Below are 19,737 nucleotides of genomic sequence, written 5' to 3'. Positions count from 1 at the left end.
CAGATAAAGAAGTTTTTGAACCAGAACATGTATACAGTTGCTTTGAATTTTTCTCCATAATGGATTTATGCATTATGGAAATAGAAGTGGTTGGAAGTAATGAGAGAATATCATCAGTAGAAGACGATGTTGTGTGTTCACATTAATGAGGCAGGGCTATGGTAAGATAAAAGCTTCTTCTGAAAGCACCCCTTGCGTATGTTTGGGAGTGATTTTTATTTGTGGAGAAGAGATGGGAAGCATGTCCCCATTCTTAAGCAATTCCATGCATCTCTACCATTCCTACATCCTAAGTATTTTTATGCACCAGGCAGTGAACATTTGGTTGGGTTATTGGTGGTGTTAAGGGTGACACCTAGTGGGAATGCTTGGTGAACTGTACACTATGTTTATCAAGAAAGGCAAATTCCTTTAAAAGATCCCTTGTAAAATTACAATGTGCATCTTCTCAGAAAGTATATGTAGGCATGCAGACTTGAGCTTTAATGACTTGATTTTATTGTTATACCTATAGACTGAAGATCCAACCATGGAAAGGCCATATACATTTAAAGATTTCCTTCTCAGGCCAAGAAGGTGAGGTCCTATTTATACATACATTGACTTCTTTTTCAAAGAAGTTTACTTTTTTTAAAAAAAAGATCTTTCTCATGCAGAAGATTATTATGAATTTATGCCTATTTTTTTAAAAAATGTTCCCTGTCCTTCATAGTCACAAGTCTCGAGTAAAGGGATTTTTGCGACTGAAGATGGCTTACATGCCAAAGAATGGTGGCCAAGAAGATGACAATGATCAGAGGGAGGACTCTGAGGTAAATTGCAATGAACTGACAATTTCTTGAGCTTTTTCATCCTTACTTCTTACCTGTTTCATAGATGACAGACCTTGGACTGCGCTGATCTTGGGTACAGGGTAGCTTAACTATTTAGTTGTTAAACTGTACTATGATCATATTTAGAGTTTCAGTAATACAATGGTGACACTGGGTGACCAAAATCCAGAAGACAAGCATATATAGTTCCACAAGTAAGGTTGCCATTCCTCCTCTAAGGGGCCAGAATAGACCACTGGCCCCACCTTATGCCTTGCCAATATGCCCTTTCTTTGCCCCTTTGATGAAATAAAGAATCTTGCACTTTTGGGAATTACTGTTCCCAATTAGCTGAAACACATGGAGAGGGAATTTCCCACAATCTGCACACTGCTCAGCAGGAGATTTGGGATGAGCCCTTCATTTCTCATTCCTCAGATTTTTCTTTAAACTGGGATGTACATGAAAGAATTAAACTATACCTTTCCAGTGATCATCCTGCCCACCTGCCTTGTTCAGTTCAGCAGATCACTGAGAGTTGAGGAATAGTTGAGATGGAGGCAGGCATTTTATACTTAAAAAAATCCAAAAGATGTCCATTTAACAAAAATAAGCATTACCCTTGTCTTAAAGTGTTCCAGGGGTACCATCACAGGTTGCCTGCAATCTGCAGCCCTTCCAAGCAAGATAGCTAAAGAGCACCCAAAACGGGTTTGGATTGCACCCTTTGCCTTGTGAGCAATCTAGATTTACAGACGTAAGAGTGTGTGATCTCTTTGTGCTTTCAAAAGTTTTTGCAGCCTTTCTTTTACACATTAACAAAACTGAATTCAGATGGCCCAGCTCAATTTCAGTTGTAATAACAAAAACAACAGGAGCAGCAAAGCATGACAGATTTAATCAATACTCTAGTTCTGTAAGAAAGACTGAAGGCTCAATATCGTACCAAGTAATTTTTCCCTCCCAGAACATAAATGATAGATTTTAAGTTGTTAACAGTGTTTACATGCTTCACTAAGTTTTTATTTGCTGCATTTTTCTGCAGTTCTTCTTTTTCTTGATGTGCTATCTGGTCCTGTATATTTGTAATGTTTATTATAATTGAAAGCTGCCCTGGGAACACTACTTAAACTGAAAATTTAAATTTTAAAAATAAATTGATAATCTTCTTAACTATAAAACAGTCCACTTGGTATAGACAGAGAACAAATTTTAAAGCAAAAGTTTGTGTGGTCTTTGCACACAATAACACATGATTTCCTATGGCAATGAGCATGGAATTTGTGAGAGAAGCCATCACATGATTGATTTGTCATAATCCCAGATCATGGCTCACAAAGCAACTGCAGCTCTGAAGCTTTGCTGTGGCAGGCGGAAGTATGACCTGCGTAGGTGTTGAAGCAGTAGAGCGAGACTGGGTTTTTTGTAGGTTTATTATTCACTGCCAGCAAAGTGCAACCCACCTTGTAATGCATTGAAAGTACTGTATGAATCATTGATGAAAACTGAAATGAGTTTCTGTTAGAATGGTATCTTTTCATTATCATACGATGAATGAATCAGATACGAGCTATTTCAGCCTTTATTCATGGGAATAGCCTCCAGAACAAAGTGTTGCTTTCAGACTATTCTGGGATATTAAGCAAAGACAGAAACCCTTCTTATTTACTGCTATTATTCTGAATGCTAATTGTTTAGTGAGCACCAAAGATGCTACATGTAGCTTTGAGTTCTGTGTACATTGCAGAAACAGCTTTTTTATTTGGTAGAAGATTAATAACATTTTTATCAGAGGAAGTGCTCTTCAGTTCTTCCGGCATGAGACCATTTCTTGATCATCCATATTTCACTTATCTCTCCCTTACTGCTGTAATGTGTTCTAGGGTAGTGATTCCCAACCAGAGCTAAAAATTAGCATTGGTTAGGCATAGGAATAGTCCAGGTGGGACACAAGTCTTTTAGTCACAGCAATACAAATTATTTCTTATAACACTACCACGGATTTGTAAAATGTAATACATGATTTGCCTTATAACAATTTTGCATTGTTAATGAAATTATTTTTGTGTTTGTGTTTACTTAAAAGAATGGTACTGCATTTTTATGTGTTTAAAATGTATAGTGATTAGTATAAGAACAGAATGCCTGCAAACCTACAAAAATAATTTTTTGGAAAAAAGTTTACCTTTCTATCCTGGTAAGATGCAGGTTCTTTGACTGAGTGCTTGGTTTGACATGGTATGTCAAAGGTTGAGAATCACTGCTGCCCATAGCAGTGCCTTTTGGGATGAGCTGGAAACACCAACAAATATGAGATGCTATAGCTTAAAAAAAGGACCTCAGCAAAAGTGTTATTCCTCTTCTGCCCAAATTTCACTAGCTGCCCATATGCCTCCAGGCCCCATTCCAGGTGCTGGTGATCCCTTTTAGGAGCACCATCTTAAACATATTCTTACCTTGCCTGTGAAGGAGGATATTGGTCTACACCCTAGTTTTCTCTGAAGTGACATCTTTGTATTTGTATTGGGAAATCAGCTGCTACAAACAAATGCTTGATGAATAAATTCTGCATACAAAACATTTTGCTATCAGAAATGTTGACAGTGGGAATCACTATTGGTTTCTTTCCATATGTTTTTAAAATCCATTTTTCATTTCCCCTTTTTCTCCTTCAAAGCATGGCTGGGAAGTGGTTGACTCCAATGATTCTCCCTCTCAGCGCCAGGAGGAGTTACCACCACCTCCCTTGCCTCCTGGCTGGGAAGAAAAAGTAGACAACCTTGGGCGTACCTACTATGTCAATCATAACAACAGGACAACACAGTGGCACCGACCAAGTTTAATGTAAGTGTGGATCTTCATGCAACCTGTAATTACCTTTTAAAATTAAGTGGTACATAATGTGATAATGGCTATTAGCCTAAGTAGCTTCTTTAAAGAATTGGGGGAAACATGGAGAATAGGTCTCTATTCGACTTTAACCATGACTTCTGGATGTTCCTCCAGAAACAAAATAATAGAAATGAAAAATTTTGAAGTATTTTGCTTTCATTCCATAACTTGGGAGTTTCTGCATGCTTGTCACTTCTGAAAACTGTTAATATTTTCAGTGGACCAACACTGATTTGAAAAATTATTTTGAAAGTGTCTTGTCAGAAATCAAAATAAATGCCATACAGAAGAAATATAACATAAATTGGCTTAAAGCAGAGACCTTTAAATCATGGGTGGACAATGGAGGTGGGACTTTTGCTCCATTACCTGCTACACCAGGCACAAAATATGGTGAAAAGTGTTGCAAAATAAAATAAATCAAAACTGGAAGTGACCAGGCATCTACAAGCTGAGTCTCTCTTATCTGGAATTCCAAAATCCTAAATATTCCAAAAACCAAAACTTTCTGACACCATTATTTTATGATGATTTGGTATACACAGACTTTGTTTCATGCAGAAAAATATTTAAAACAGTGCATATTATTATTATTATTATTATTATTATTATTATTAACCAATGTTTACTTCAAGTTTTGAAGGAGAGGAGGGAGTACAGATTGTGCCACCTCCTAAGCATTTTTTTTAAAAAGAAAGGTTTCCAGGAATAGGGAAACCCACCTTTTTCACAACAACAAAAATATTGGTGTAGGGAGGGTGGTTTGAAGAGGCCATAGTACTGTGCACATTGATGAATCTTTAAAAAACCTGCATTTTAGCTTAATTATGGAATTCCTTTATTATGGGTTTCTTCTCAGTACAATTTAATGTCATGCAATAAAGCATGCCAAATCTGTTGAATGCTGTGGATTAGTTTAACATTCTTTGGTATTGTGAGGCTGCAGAATATAGAGGTGTTTATTGCTTTGGAATATGGGGACATTTGCTCTTGTTTTGACAGTTGCATTTATACAGTGGGGCTTGTTACATCTCACAGAGGTTTGGGCATTGTCTCCACTATATAAAGACATTGTGTTTAGGAGTTCCTTTTACTAAGGTGTAGCTGTCATGATTTATTTGTGTTTAGAGTTTGTGTATAGGTAGGTGTGTGTCGAAGTACACTTTATTATATTCTTGTAGGCTACTAGCCCTTGAAGCCTGACCTATAGAACAGAAATCTTGGCTTTCTGTCTGTAAATGACCACTATTTCCTACAGTCCTAGCTGAGATATTTAAGAGGTGGAGCACATCAGCTTTGTAGTAGGTGTTTTATTTTCAAAGCAAGCCACACCTACAGTCTGAAGCGGTCACCGACAGGAGTGGATTTAATCCTCTCCTAAAAGGTCCAGCTCTAGCCATTTTAGCATGGCCTTGAAGCAGCAGCTTCTTCTTCTTCTTCTTCTTCTTCTTCTTCTTCTTCTTCTTCTTCTTCTTCTACACAAGTTTCTGGCTGCTTTGAGGGTGTACATCATCTAAACACCATGTCCCCAAAACGTCCAGAAGTCACTTTATTTGGCCTGTGCATTTTGGGCTTTTTTTGGTGGGGAGAGGGTCATGTCTACTAGCTTGAGCTTACCAGAGGAAAAGGTAATAAATAAATAAATAAAGTGCCATAATACTCAATAGACACTTGTATACCATGGACAAAAGAAAGCCTTTAGTGCTATCTAGAATGATCTCTCTTTAAAGAAGCCAGCTTCTCTTTACTCAGTTTTGAGACTGATAGTCTACACTGCTGTTCAGTTTAAACTTCCCATAGGATAAACACATCATTCCACTGAGCACTAGTAGTCACATGGAGAACAGGTAGCTATTGTTTCCTAGAAACAGTGATGTTTATCACACTATACTCTTAAAGTGCTACTATTCCACTTTGACTCCTCTAGCTGCCTCCTGTTGCATTCTGGGATTCGCAGTTTTAAGGAGGGGTATTTAGAATTCTCAGGCAGATTCTCTGCCTGAGAATTCTAAATACCCCTCCTTAAAACTGCCAATCTCAGAATGCAACAGGAGGCAGCTAGAGGAGTCAAAGTGGAATAGTAGCACTTTAAGAGCATAGTGTGATAAACATCAGTGATGTGTGCCAGACACAGAGTCAGACTTAAGTGCATCCTTCAGTGTCTGATGATTAGGGACACTGTATTTACGTGGGAAAGTTAAGAACTGCTTCCTGGATCCACACATTTGTCTGAATTCCACTAGTGGTCTGCCTTCAGTAATGTTCATGGCACATCATGCAGAATTCACAGCATACAACAATCTCTGAGGCTTTCGAGGTTGTGAACTAGCAAATATAAAAGTTTTAAGTTTCTGTAATGCTAGAAATTTGAAGATGGAGTGAACATTTTACAGGGAGCAGACTTCTTATTCCAAGTGGGAATATCCTTATTTTACTCCCTGCCACTCATAGCTATACTTCTGACTGTTTGGATAAAGGGGACCCTGACCTCTGTAAATAAGATGAACACATATCACTGCCTTTGTATTCCTTTTAACAGCTACATCAATTCCATCAAGAAAGTACCCAATCACTTTTGAATACTTCATAGCTGCTGTTTCTTCAGCTAAATATCAGATGTTATCTGAGTACAATGCCATAATTGAATAAAAAGCCATCCTGTGTTTAAGAATCACTTGGATAAATCTTGGGAAGAAGATGACTGGTGTTGCATTTGTACTTCTTTTGCACTCCACTCTGTATCCCCATAAGTGATATTGCTTCCATGTCTGTTTTTGGGCTGCTGTTTTTTTTCCTGGCAGCAGTACTACTTGAAACTCCAATGGGATGGTGATGTTAATTATCCACTTCCTGGACCTTTGCTGTTACTGTTGTTTCAATAGCAATTAATGATTTTGTCTTTATAGGGGATGCAAGACATAAGTCCTGAAACCAATGATGTGATTAGATTTCTCATTAGGCTTCAGTGATGTCACAACTAGTTCTCCCTTCCGGACCCTTTTCCCCTACTTTGTGTATTAGTGAAGTCAATACACTTGTAATTTATGTAATCTTCTTACCCTAGGAATGGAGTTCTTTTCATGTTTACAGTTCAGGCTTTCTTATGATTACCCTTCTAAAAATACAAAAAGCTTAACTTCAGATGCCATGCATAGTTGAAGGAGCTCTACTGACATCAAGCATTAGTTTAACATCCAGTTATATTGTGCTTTTTGACAAGCAGCCACTTTTTCTTTCCACCATGATATAAATATTGCAGGATAATGTTTTTTCTCCTCCTGAGGTTAAATTTATATTCTAAGTTATGACATGTGGTTTTGACACTTAAACAAAGATTTTTCAGAACAGTTTGGTTGTCATTTTGATTGTCAATTCATTAAAATATCATTTCCAGTTTTTAATAGGACAGAGAAGTTGATCTGTTAAGCTCATCACTTATGATCCTGAAATCTGTTGTAGTTTAGGATTCTTGATATAACTAGAGAAGTGTTACAGACTATATTTCAGGATGCAGCGTGTCCATCCCCTTGAAAGTCAGTTTGAAACATAATGAAAATGGCTTATATTTAACTAGATTTTTGTCTCATCTTCCCCCAGTATGGTCTATATCAGCTTTCCCAATGTGGTATCTTCTACTTACTTTGGACTACACACCCCATCATTTCTGGCAGTGTGAGATAGGGCTGATCAGAGTTAAAGTACAAGGTACCAGTAGGGGGACTTTTGCAAAGTTCAGTCTGCTCTTACACCAGCTGAGCAAAGTCTCATTAAGGAGTCTTTCTTTGCCCTGCTGAATGAGATCTTTGAAATGCCAAGGACCAAACTTTTTTTCACATAGTCTCTGCCACTAAACTATAATCTTTTCCCAGAGCTCTATGCCCTTTTCATGTTTTGTTGGACAAGGTAGTATTGTATTGCTATCTGATTCATGTTTCATAACCTTGTCCAATTCATTTGATGTTTAAATTTCATTCTCCGCTTAAAGCAATGAAATATATTACAGGATAGGAATTTCCTAAAGCAATTTTGTTTGTTGCTGCAAGGATAAATGTATTGAAACTTATGTTGGTAGCTTTGATGGCACCATCGCCCCTCTCAAAAAACCTGAGTGGTGACAGTGAAATACCCAGAACAAGATTTAAGTGGTTTCAATTTTGCATGCAAAACCAAATTCATAGTAGAGAGTTCCCAGTAATTAAACTTTTAAAACCCCTTTTCTACCATTCTCTTCCAAGAAAATGAAAGAAGAGAAGTAGTGGAGATTGAAGTATACTCTCATGTTCCTTGAGATATTTACTCACGGTTTGGAAATGTTTTATTGCTGGTCATTATTAACACAAAACTAAGAGAATTTTTTCAGTGTAGTAACAGCCTTGTATCGATTATGCACTGTATTTTACATGCTTGAATTTTGTCATCTTTGCTACTAAAAGCATTGAAATTCTCCTTTCATGAAATTAATGGCAGAGGATGGCTTTTAGGCTTTATTTTCTTTTTGGTACATATTTATTACTGTTTAATTTAACTTGCTAGAGTCCCAGAGAAATAATTCATCACTTGCTGACTTTGTTAATAATTATCAGATGCATAGAAAAGAGCCTGTAGGGCTTGAAATTGTCTCTTTTATTTTGGTGTTAATGTAGCAATACTACAACTAATAATGATCATGCTCCCTCTCCCAACTTATTATTCTTTTGTCAACCCAACATTTCAGGGATGTGGGATCCGAATCAGACAACAACATCAGGCAGATAAATCAAGAGGCAGCCCACCGAAGGTTTCGATCCAGGAGACACATTAGCGAGGATTTGGATCCAGAGCCTTTGGAGGGTGGAGAGGTACCTGAAGTATGTGCAGGAGTAGAATGGACCCTTGAATTATTGTCCTTAATGATTTTACAGGCTGTACATTTAAAATGGCTGGATTGTTTGGAAGTAAAAGTTAAAAATTAAATGTGTGTTAAAGGATATTAGGTAAAATAATTGCCGGTATGTCTCCATCATCCAGCCTTGCTGTTGTCTCTCTTAAAATCTTTAAAAACTTTCCTCTTCCTTGGGTATTATATGCTAAAGATAGCGAAATAGCCCTTCCTGGCTTTTATCCCTAATGATAATTGGGCAATAGGAAAACCAAATAAAGCTTGATGTTCATGCTGGCTCGCAGACCCTGAGAGTTATCCAAAAAAAGTAACTTTTCCCAAGTTCTGCAGTATACATATTTCACAAAGCCTGCAGTTGTGTTCACACTCACTTTGGATTAAACCCTGTTGCACCTAGTAGCACTTAATTTTTAGTAAGCATGCCTTGAATTGGATTTGACTTTTAACTTGCATTATCCGCAGTAATGGTTTGTAGATAAGCTCCTTTAAAAAAACCCTCAGATCTAGCCCCAATTATGCCCCCAAAATATTGACATTCAGCTAGTTGCCTCAGAAGGTGGACATGCATCTAAATGTACATTCATAAAAATACGTCTGGCATAGAAACTAGCTTTCACAAATGCAACTGGAGCCAATATCAGCAAGAAATCAATTTCAAAACATTGGCCTCGGGGAAGTCATTCCATAGCTTTGGCTCTGTAGCTGTAAAATGTCTTGCTCAGTATTGATGGTGACTTCGCATGACTTTGTATGTAACAAATATTTTTGGAACATGGCTTCTCTGAAGAACTCACACAGAGCCTCTGATTACTTCATATACTTAATTAAATGTAGAAGGGGGAGATCATTACATTACTCACATGCAGCTATGCAAATAAAAATGAATTTGATGAATACTTTCCATGTTAGTCTGTTGTTGCAAAAATAACCAAAAGTCTTGTGGCTCAAGACTCTGATGTTTTTACAAACATTATTTATGTCACACTTATGCAAGGAAAGAAAATGTCTACAGACTTATTGGAAGGACAACAATGTATCTTATGTGCTACAGTGACCATTAAGTGTATATGCTTTCAGAGATATGAATGTTCTCCTCTGCACACTATATTCTTCTTTCTGTTGCATGTCCATCAGTAGAAAAGCAATTATTGTAAGGTATTACCGGTACATATACCTGTGAAAACACTTACACACAGTCATATACACATTGAATTTTATACCAGATGCTGTAGAATCTCAACTAAAAACTAATGTAACAAATATGACCTTCTGTACATGATTGTCTCCAACAGCCATTGGATAGTGCATATGTCATCACTGATACTACTCTGGCTGCGTATTTTGTACTAAATGAATAAAATGAACATATAATCATAATCATCCTAGTATTAAACGAGTCTTGAGTTTTCCATAGCAACTGGAATAAATCTGATGATCTTGCTTTTGGAGTTTTTCTGAGCAAAGAGGAACTAAATGTAGCTACTTACATGTCATTCACTCTGTCTTCTATCTTTTGTTTATTGCTTTTGCCCATTACAAATTAGTCACAGATGGTCTAGGTGGACATGTATATAAACTAGAAATAATGGAAGAGTTGGTGATAGTCATTTTGCTTGGAAAATTAAACCAGAAGAGTTCCCCAGAATTTCCAGCCTGACATCCTGTTTGCTTATAATCAAAAATTGAGGTATTGATTTAGACCACAGTTCAGGCTGGGTGGCTGAGATGGTGGGTGAAGAAAGGTATAGTGAGAGGAAGTATTTGTATTTAATGAAATGTTATTTTGTTTTATTAATTTGAATAATTATTGTATCAGTTGTTTTATTTCTATGCATCAAATTCAGATTTGAAGACATTAGAATTTAATTTTATTCACTTGCTGTACAATTCTTAACATATGTGCCATCTGCTTCATGTCTTGCTAAGTGATTTTTGATAACCTTAAATTTAAGGACCTAAATACCCCCAAAGGCACCAAATCCTGTCTGATTTTGGTTAGTACTTGGATGGGAGACTGCCATTGGATGCCAGGTTCTATTAGGCTATTTTTCAGAGGAAAGGACTGGCAAAAACCCCTCTGAGTAATCCTTGCCTTAGAAAACCCTATGAAATTCATGGGGTCACTGTAAGTCAACTGGGAACTTGAAAGCACATACACAGCTTTAGATTTCTTTTAAAGTAAATGTTCCAAAATGTTTGAAAAGTGAAGTCCAGTTGCAAAAGTCTGAAGCTTCTGAGTTTAGGGTCAGCTAAAGCCATATAGATTACTGGTTTCTCAAGTCCTTGGGAGAAGCAGGAAATACAAATAATAATAATAATAATAATAATTATTATTATTATTATTATTATTATTATAACATAAAATCAAAGGGAGAGGATTTGTTGTAACCATGGCATATTTTATGGTCCCTGATGCTTTTCATGCCAGTGAAACACTGTTATTCTTTTGAAAAATACTGGTTAATGCTTTAGTTATTCCCAGCCTGGTCAGTAGCTACAGACAGAGGATCTCACTGCTCAGTGTGTGTTCTAACTTATGGTCATGGGAAGGTACTTGCTTACCTTCTATGCAACATTTTCATTCCTTTTAAAGAACCTAATACTGGCAGGAATTGTTCTGCAATTCTGTCATTACTTCTGGTATCTACTAGCTTCACTTCCCCCACTCCCTTCCACAGTACAATGTGTTAACAGCAATAGTGATTATCAAAATGTAAACCGTGGTATAGGGAGTCCTTAAAAGCACATATCACTTGGTTAAGTTCACTTGATAAGCACCCAGCTGAGACTATTCACATTCTTTGGAATGGCTGTGCAGAGATTTAATGGCGGGGAAGGTTACTTTTTTGCATATTTACCATAAGCTCTTTCCTTTTCATCAGCCTTGGGAAACCATTTCAGAAGAAGTGAATGCAAACAGTGATTCCTTAAGTCTGTCCTTGCCACCTCCACCTGCTTCACCCATTTCTCGAACCAGTCCTCAAGAGCTATCTGATGAACTGAACCGAAGACTTCAGATCACTCCTGATTCCAATGGGGAACAACTTTCTTCTATGATTGTAAGTAAACTTAGTATTTATGTTACTTTCTTTCCAGGTATATCAATTTAAATTGTTGAAATTCTTGTAAACACTGATGATCTATAATACCCAGGGGTTAAGATAGTACATTTTCAACTGATGGTTTCCTTGTGCTTGAGCACAAGATTCAAATGTTGTTAAATGTGAGTAATAATAATGTTGTTAAATATGAATAATATATAATGGGCTTTTTTTTTACATTAAAGATAATAATATACTGAGCATTCCAAAGTGTTTGCAGGATGCTTTGATTCACATATGTATCTCTTGAAGGATTTGGGTTTCCCTGGGTACTGCAGAGGCAGTGTACCAGATGTGTTCTGTACAACCTCTGGATGAGCATGTTTGAATACTTCCTCCTTATTTTATGTACACACTTCTGCAATACACCAAGTAGCAATACTATGTATATGATCTTTGATGCAAGTCTCTCTTGGTCCTAAAATAGCTCTAGTGGGCTAAACAATGCGACAGAAATGGCCGCCCCATACCACATAGAGAAAATGGAGGGGGGTTTGAAACATACCTTTTTAAAAAAATGACCCAGGGTCCCACCCTTTAGGTAATGGGTAGTTTGTAACAAAATCTGAGTCATTGGAAGCAATCTGCTCTTGTGTGTTTAGAATTTACCATCTGCAAGTGCACATAAAGGGTTATGGTGATATTCCTAGGGCATATATTCAGTTTTGAACTGAACGTTTGGTTTTTAACCCAGGGAAACTGATTTATTACTTTTACACATGAACACTAACTGACCACTGTTAGTGGTCTGAAAGACCTGTATCACCTCTTCCAGCCTTTTGAAACTTTAGGACAAGAGACATGATTTGCATATTTCTGGATCCTGTTACATTTCCTCCCACTCCCCAACTGCACAAATATGCTTTATACCTGAGACTGTATTGCATCTGAAGTGGTTTTATATCCACAAAAGCTCATGGTAAAATAAAAACCAGTAAATCTTAAAGGTGCTGCCACATTCCATTTTTTTTCTCCCCCTCCCATCCTCAGTTGGATATCAGTGGGGATCAGGGTACTGTTAGGGTATTTTAATGGAGGGGGGAAGAAATGATTAGTACACAGTGAATCACAGTTTAATGGGACACCTTATCAGCTTGTCTTTTGTTTGAAAGAGATATAGAATCCAAATATAGAAACATTTTTTCATTGAGGCATGGCTGTAAAATACTTAGCAAATATGCATTTTGTTCCCAGAGACAAAGTTTTAGATTAAATGAATGTCAGTGGACAATGAAGTCCTGTTCAAATGGTCATTCCCATGCATGATTCCATAAAGAGGCAGGCCAAAATGGTTATATATTTATGTAACCTAGAAAATGCTTTTATTGAACTACTCCAGCAAAGATTTATTTTTATTTTTATTTCCCGCCTCTCCCTGCGGATCGAGGTAGGATTACAACAATAGAAACTACATTACAAGATAACAAACTACAATTTCATATAAAATACACTTAATAAAACAATAAAACTGCTATCAATACAATACATAAACTAAATCATCATTTAAAATACATATTTTTACAAATAGAGATGGGGTATTTCTAACTCTCTTATAGCAGATTAGGTGGATAGGCCTGCTGGAAGAGATCCATCTTAAGTGCCTTCTTAAAGGTATCTAAGGTGGTAATTAGACAGATCTCCTCCGGCAAGCTATTCCATAATTTAGGAGCTACGACAGTAAATGCCCTGTGGGAAGTTGTTGTTAACCTGGTGTTTACATAATCTAATAAGTCCTTCCTGGTTGTTCTGAGAGTGCAGGGCGGATTGTGTAGGGAGAGGCGTTCCCTCAAGTAACTCAGGCCCAAGCCTTGTAGGGCTTTAGAGGTAATAACCAACACTTTGTACTGTACCTGGAAGCTAATTGGTAGCCAGTGAAGAGATTTTAATACTGCTCTTATGTGATCTGATCTAGATGTTCCAGTGACCAATCTGGCTGCTGCATTTTGCACCATTTGAAGCTTCTGAACTTGGTACATATGTAGCCCCATGTAGAGCGCATTATAGAAATCTAAAAAAGAGATTACCAGTATGTGTACCACTGCTTCAAGGTCCTTTTAGTCCACGTAGGGACACAGGTTGGTGTATCAACTGAAGTTATTACCATGCACTCCTGGCTATCATATCCATATGGGATGATAACTGTAAAGATGGGTCCAGGAGTACTCCCAAACTGCGAACTTTGTCCTTTAAGGGAAGTGTGACCCCGTCCAGGACTGGATGACAAAGCTCCGTCCCTGGACTTGGGGTACCTATTGCAAGTACCTCTGTTTTCTCTAGATTCAACTTGAAGAGTTGATGATAATGGAATACTGGTGAATAAACATAATGCCCTTATGATCACCATCGAAGTTTGCCAGTTTGCCTGAATGGTGCAAATCATTTGCACACTTTTCTGATCAAGTCAGTTCTATGTAGATCAAATGTCAAATATGGTAGGCAGGCCAAACATACATCTTCCTTTTGCTTATGCAACTAGTGTGGTTTGGCTGTCACGTGAAACTAGTAGACCAATCAAATTGGTGTAATGATTTTTGATTGACATAAAGCCTGCTTGAAGTAATTCCATAGTTAATAAAATTTACAAGTATACTTGAGAAGGCATCTTTTGTACAACATACTAGTAAAAAGCGATTACCACTGGCCTACCGTGGGAGTCTCCAGTAAGAAAATGCAGGCATGTACAGTGGAACCTTATTATACGCGGGGGATCCGTTCCGGATCCCTCCGCGTATAAAAAAATCCACCTATGCTCGAGCCCCATTGTTTCCAATGGGGCTGGTGCGCAGCGGCACACAAGGCGCAACGGGTGCATGCGCCCATTCAATTGAATGGGACGCGCCTCCCCTTCCGCCCCGCTCGCACCGGCTATAAAAAGACCGCGTATGCGGAGGTGCCACTGTAATTCATATACATTGGGTTGGATACAGACCATGTGTTCTGAAAATGGAAGGACTCATTCTATCCTTGGAAGACATTTGATCCAGTGCAGGGTTCCTAACGGAGGAAGGTGTGGTGACTTTTCACTCCACTTCTTGCAACTATTTGCATCTTACAGATATCTAGAATAGCAACAGGAGGACATGGGGCCAACAACAAACTGGCAAGACCTTGCAAATCCAAGGAGCTATATTACAAGACCTCATGCTTCTTTAGACCTATCTAGAAGAGCCCTTAGAGAGGCTTGTCACACTCCCACTCTATGAGCAATGATGAGGCAGGCTGCCTTTAATAAACAAAGCAATGGTGGAATTGTGGCCTAGTATCTCTGGAATTCCCCAGTGAAACTTTCACCTTGGCCTCTCTGGTTTCAAGGTTCTAACATTTGGCCTCTGCTTCACTATGCAACCCTCTTCACTCCAACATGCCTCTACCTTAACCCCATTATCCCACCATTCAACAATAAGATGGCAACATCCTAGGCAAGGCCCCCTATACAGTACTCTGACATTCTAATTGAAGTGACAAACTGACAAAGTTTGGAAATGTTCCTCTTTTGGACCAAATCTCCCAGAATACCCCAGCCAGCATGGTCAGTGTTCATGCTAATTGGGGGATTCTGGGAGTTACTTGCAAAATATTAACTTTTCCATACTTTGAATCCTGGCAAAACATAGTTTTTCCTCTTCTTATTTGAGAACCAAAAAATGTGGGAGGAAGATGCAATTTCTGATTGTCCTTAATATGTGTCCGTATGTCTTTCTGCCCTACTCTGTTGTTGCCGTTTTCATTATTTGCCATGAGGTCAACTTTTACATATGTCAGCACTATGAGTGAGAGACCTCCAAGGCCTCTCAGTCATCAACTGCCCTGTTGTGGTCTTGTCAATTCAAAGCCTTTGCTTCCTTGACTGGATCAGTACACCTGTACTGTGGTCTTCCAGTTTTCCTATTGCCTTCCACTTTACTGAGCGTTATTGGGGGGTTTTCCCAGTGGGTCATATAATCTCATGATATGCCCAAAATATGGCAGTCTCAGTTTAGTCTTCATAATCCTCTGAATATGTAATTTGTAAAAAAGGGAACACAGCTGAGGAAAGGAAAGATTTGTATAGTCTGAATTTTGTTGAACTTTCTGTATCTGGCAATTATTTAACATTGCTCTGGACTGAATTCTTGAGTGAATGGGTTTATTTTATATGCAGTTAGCTGCAAGTCAAATGTCTGTTCCAAAAAGAAGGAGAAATGCTGATGCTGGAAAGACAATACAGATTGACATGAAATATTTATTGCATGACTATGTGGCTCAACTAGAATAGCTTTTTAAAAAATTTCACCAGACTTGCATCAATTAACCTTTATTTAAGAGGTTTATAAAATTTAGCAATTATTTCCCCGAGCCCATTGTAAGAAAATCACTGGGAAATTTGAGTTGAGTTTACTATTATGAAAGTATAGTTAGCATTGGCTGGGGAAAAATAGGGTTCCAGTTGCCTAATATTGTAACAAGCATTCAGCGTCCTCTGTCACTAACTAAGAAATGAAGTCTTACTGTGTGGATTTGACTGGATGGATAAGTCAGCTGGACAAATAATATCTTGAAAGAACTCTCTTAAAGTGTCCTTGCTAAAAATGGATACCATTTTCTTAAAGATGGATAACATTTTCAAAATCATCATCTCAGTTTTAATCCGTGAGCCAAATAGATTGTGCTCTTTGCCAAAAGAATAAGGCTCCCAAAAGCCACCCTGATGTCACAACATGTAAGAATTCCAAAGAAACTATTAATTCCTGCTAACTATCAGCTTCTTACTAAATGTATTTCCCTGTTTTTTAAGTTAAAAGAAGTAAACCTTAAGGCACATTAAAATTGTCCAACATAAAATTTAAAATATACCAATTTAAAATTCATACTTTAAAATCAATTGGCTAGGCCTGCCAAAAGAGATAGGTCTATAATACTGTTTTAAATTCAGTCAACATAATATGCTGTCAAATGTCTCCTGGCAGGTCATTCAACAGTATGAATACTACAAAGCAGTGTTTTCCAACTCTGGACTACAAAAACCACCATCCCTATTTGGCTGGTAGTTAAGGTGATGGGAGTTGTGGTCCAGTAACATCTTGGAACCCAAGATTGGGAAAGGTCGCTCTGCAGAATCGGCCAATCTTGCAAAAGGATACACAGATCAAAATTACCAGAGAAATGCTGAAGAGACAGACATAGCACAAAATCTTTTTCTTTTGCTTAATCTTCCGGGATTTTGAAAGAAAGAAAAAACCTCACACATGCAGAGGAAAACATAACAGCAGACTCATTTGGGATTAAAGCCTACTTGTGAACAAGAACAAGTGCATTAGCCTGAGGGGAATGTTCTCCAGCATCTCCTGGTAGAAATGGGAAAGATTCCTGTTTCATTATCTGCCTGGGAGTCAGTGCAGGCAATAGTGAGTGCAATGGACCACCAATCTGATTTGGGATAGGGCAGCTTAGTATGATGCAGTCTTGTTGAGTGGAGAGAATGTGTGCAAAAGGGAGAGAGAGAGAAAGACAGAAGGGTGCTGAGGAAGGGCTGAATTTATTTATGGCATGAGTGCATTAGCAGAAAACCTACTGCAAAATTCATGCCTCTGTTGTTTATGCTTCAGTCCATTTATTTGATTGCCATCAGCTCAGAAGACATTGTGCTCAGAAATAAAGCTCTCGAATTCATAAACAATAATTTAATATCAATTCCACCTCAGTCCAGGTCAATTACAGCTCAGTCCAGAGCCCTAGTTTTGTTCTTAATTTTATACTAAAGGATAGAACCAATAAGCATAAGAAAAGTAGGACTCTCATCCTTATCACCACAGTCAAGAAATACTTTTATCAATTTGGCCTTCTGTGAGGTCCCATGCTTCCAAATGAAGGAGCTAGCTTGAAATTCTAGTCAAAGAACAAACCGTGGCTGCCTACAACATTGCATGTTGCTTTTACAACTTGAGTTTCCCTTGAACTTCACCGGTCAGCCATGGAGGCTCCACAATCTTCTCAAGCAGATTTGGGAGCTGAGGGCATGAGGGCTACAGACAGAGGAGGCATTTGATCCCCCAGCGGTCCTCTGTAGCACAGGCAGATTGAGGCTGCTACCAAACTGCAGAATTAATGCAGTTTGACACTGCTTTAACTGTCATGGCTCCATCCTATGGCATCCTGGAATTTGTAGCTGGTTGTGGCACCAGAACTTTCTGACAGAGAAGGCTAAATAGCTCACAAAACTACAGATCCCAGAATCCCATAGCATTGAGCCATGGCAGTTAAAGCTCTGACAAACTGCATTAATTCTATAGCCTGAAACTGCTGGATACAAGACTAGAAATGCTGAACATTTTACATAGGACTTTATAGTGTTTGAAGGAATTCTTGAGCATTGTAATGCACCTTGATGTGCACTAAATAGCAGTGTTCAGTAATTATTACATCAACCCTGCAGCATAGTCCATTCATTTATCACATTTATATCTAATTTTTCCATTAAAAGATTGTCAGTATTAACTCAGCATAGTACAATCCTCCCTCCATTCTCGCGGACTTGGGATCCGTGCCACTCAATTATCTGCAGGGGGCAAACAGAGGGAGTTAAAATGAAGCGCATGCCTCCATGGTAGCATGCCTCCATTCAAGCCAATAGGGCTTGAATATGCGTTGTTTTTTCATTTTTGCTGTGTGTGTGTCTGGAACGGATCCCCCATAAAAAAGGGAGGGCCGATTGTATTATCCGTATTATTTGTCCACATGTCTGGTTTGCATGTTTTAAATCATCTGAAGAAAATGTTCCTTTAATAGTATTATTTTCTTCCCTCCCTCCTTTACCACTGCTATATGAATGATCAAGAATTTTCCCCCATCTATTCTTGATGTTTGAAGCAAGTTTTATAATCCATTTTCTTTGGTAAACATGCATCTGAAAAAATAGGTTTAAGTCTACAAAAGCTCATGCTACCAACTTCTTTCTTTCACTTAGTCTCAAAGGTGCTACAGGATCCCTTTGCATACTGATTTTCCAGACTAACATGGCTATGTCTTTGAATTCGTTTTCTTTGGAGTTGATTAGCAAAACACTGTAGTGAAGATTTCAGTTTTCAGTCCCTGAACTGAGGAAACTGGAAGAAGGACAAGTATAATATGGAAAGTAATTCTGACTTACTTTGTTTTGGGTGGAAATTCCAAACATGATGTAAATTTAATGATTCACTGTGTTTTCCTTCTTTCAGCAAAGAGATCCTTCTGCAAGGTTAAGGTCTTGCAGTGTAACTGATGCAGTTGCTGAGCAGTCCCATTTAACACTGGTGAGTGCAATTTTCTGGTCCATTTTCTCAGTCTTTCTTCTGTGTTTTGTATATTGGCTGTGGCACCTTCACTTCTGGAAATATGTTCAGTGATGATCCAACTTATATTTTATCTTACACAAAGTATTCTTGTGTAAGAAGGACAGAGAACATAGATACTGGGGTTGGAAAGCTTTAACTAAGACTGGAGGGGATACATGAAGTCACATGTGATTATAATGCTGTTGCTTGGCCAGGGGGAGTGTTTTGGGGGGCCTGTATTAATAAAATCATAGAATCTTAGAGTTCACAAGGGCCATCTAGAGCCACCTCTGCCATGCAGTAATACAAACATAAAGCATTCTTGAAAGATGCTCACCCAATTTCTGTTTAAAGGCCTCCAAAGATGGAGAATCATCCACTTTCTGAGGCAATCTATTCCACTGTTGAACCACTTAAATAGTAAAAAGGTTATTCCTAAGATTTAAGTGGAATAATTTTTATTGTAATTTGAATCCATTGGTTCATGTTCTAGTCTCTGGAGCAGCAGAAAACAAGCTTTCTCTATCTTCAGTATGACATCCCTTCAGATATTTAAATATAACTATTATATCTCAGTCTTCTCTATTCCAAACTAAACATTCCTAGTTCCCTGATTTGTTCCTCATAAGGCTTAGTTTCCAGACCTTTGGTCATTTTGGTTGCCCTTCTCTGGACACATTCCAGCTTGTCAATATCCTTCTTGAACTGTGGTGCCCAAAACTGGACATAGTATTCCAGATGAGATCTGACCAATGCAGAGTAGA

General features: G+C 38.1%; 1 protein-coding gene across 12 annotated transcripts in view; it reads left to right on the top strand.

Moving 5' to 3' along the window:
• Window positions 1–19,737, top strand: part of NEDD4L (NEDD4 like E3 ubiquitin protein ligase) — a 362,032-nt gene that overhangs the window by 259,748 nt on the left and 82,547 nt on the right. For all 12 annotated transcript variants that reach the window (XR_016277884.1, XM_089497155.1, XM_089497168.1 and 9 more), the window contains 6 exons: window positions 515–576; window positions 713–812; window positions 3,490–3,656; window positions 8,419–8,551; window positions 11,466–11,642; window positions 18,878–18,952. Coding sequence is in view for 11 of the 12 variants with exons in the window: in XM_089497155.1 (XP_089353281.1) it covers window positions 515–576; window positions 713–812; window positions 3,490–3,656; window positions 8,419–8,551; window positions 11,466–11,642; window positions 18,878–18,952 (714 nt within the window). In the remaining variant the exon portion in view is untranslated. The remainder of the gene's footprint in view (window positions 1–514; window positions 577–712; window positions 813–3,489; window positions 3,657–8,418; window positions 8,552–11,465; window positions 11,643–18,877; window positions 18,953–19,737) is intronic.

Source organism: Sceloporus occidentalis, unplaced genomic scaffold (genome assembly GCF_023333645.1).
Source record: "Sceloporus occidentalis isolate IW3139 unplaced genomic scaffold, rSceOcc1.0.p SCAF_1, whole genome shotgun sequence".
Classification (NCBI taxonomy): domain Eukaryota; kingdom Metazoa; phylum Chordata; class Lepidosauria; order Squamata; family Phrynosomatidae; genus Sceloporus; species Sceloporus occidentalis.
Note: the sequence above shows the minus strand (reverse complement) of the source record. Positions and strands in the feature narration are given on the sequence as shown.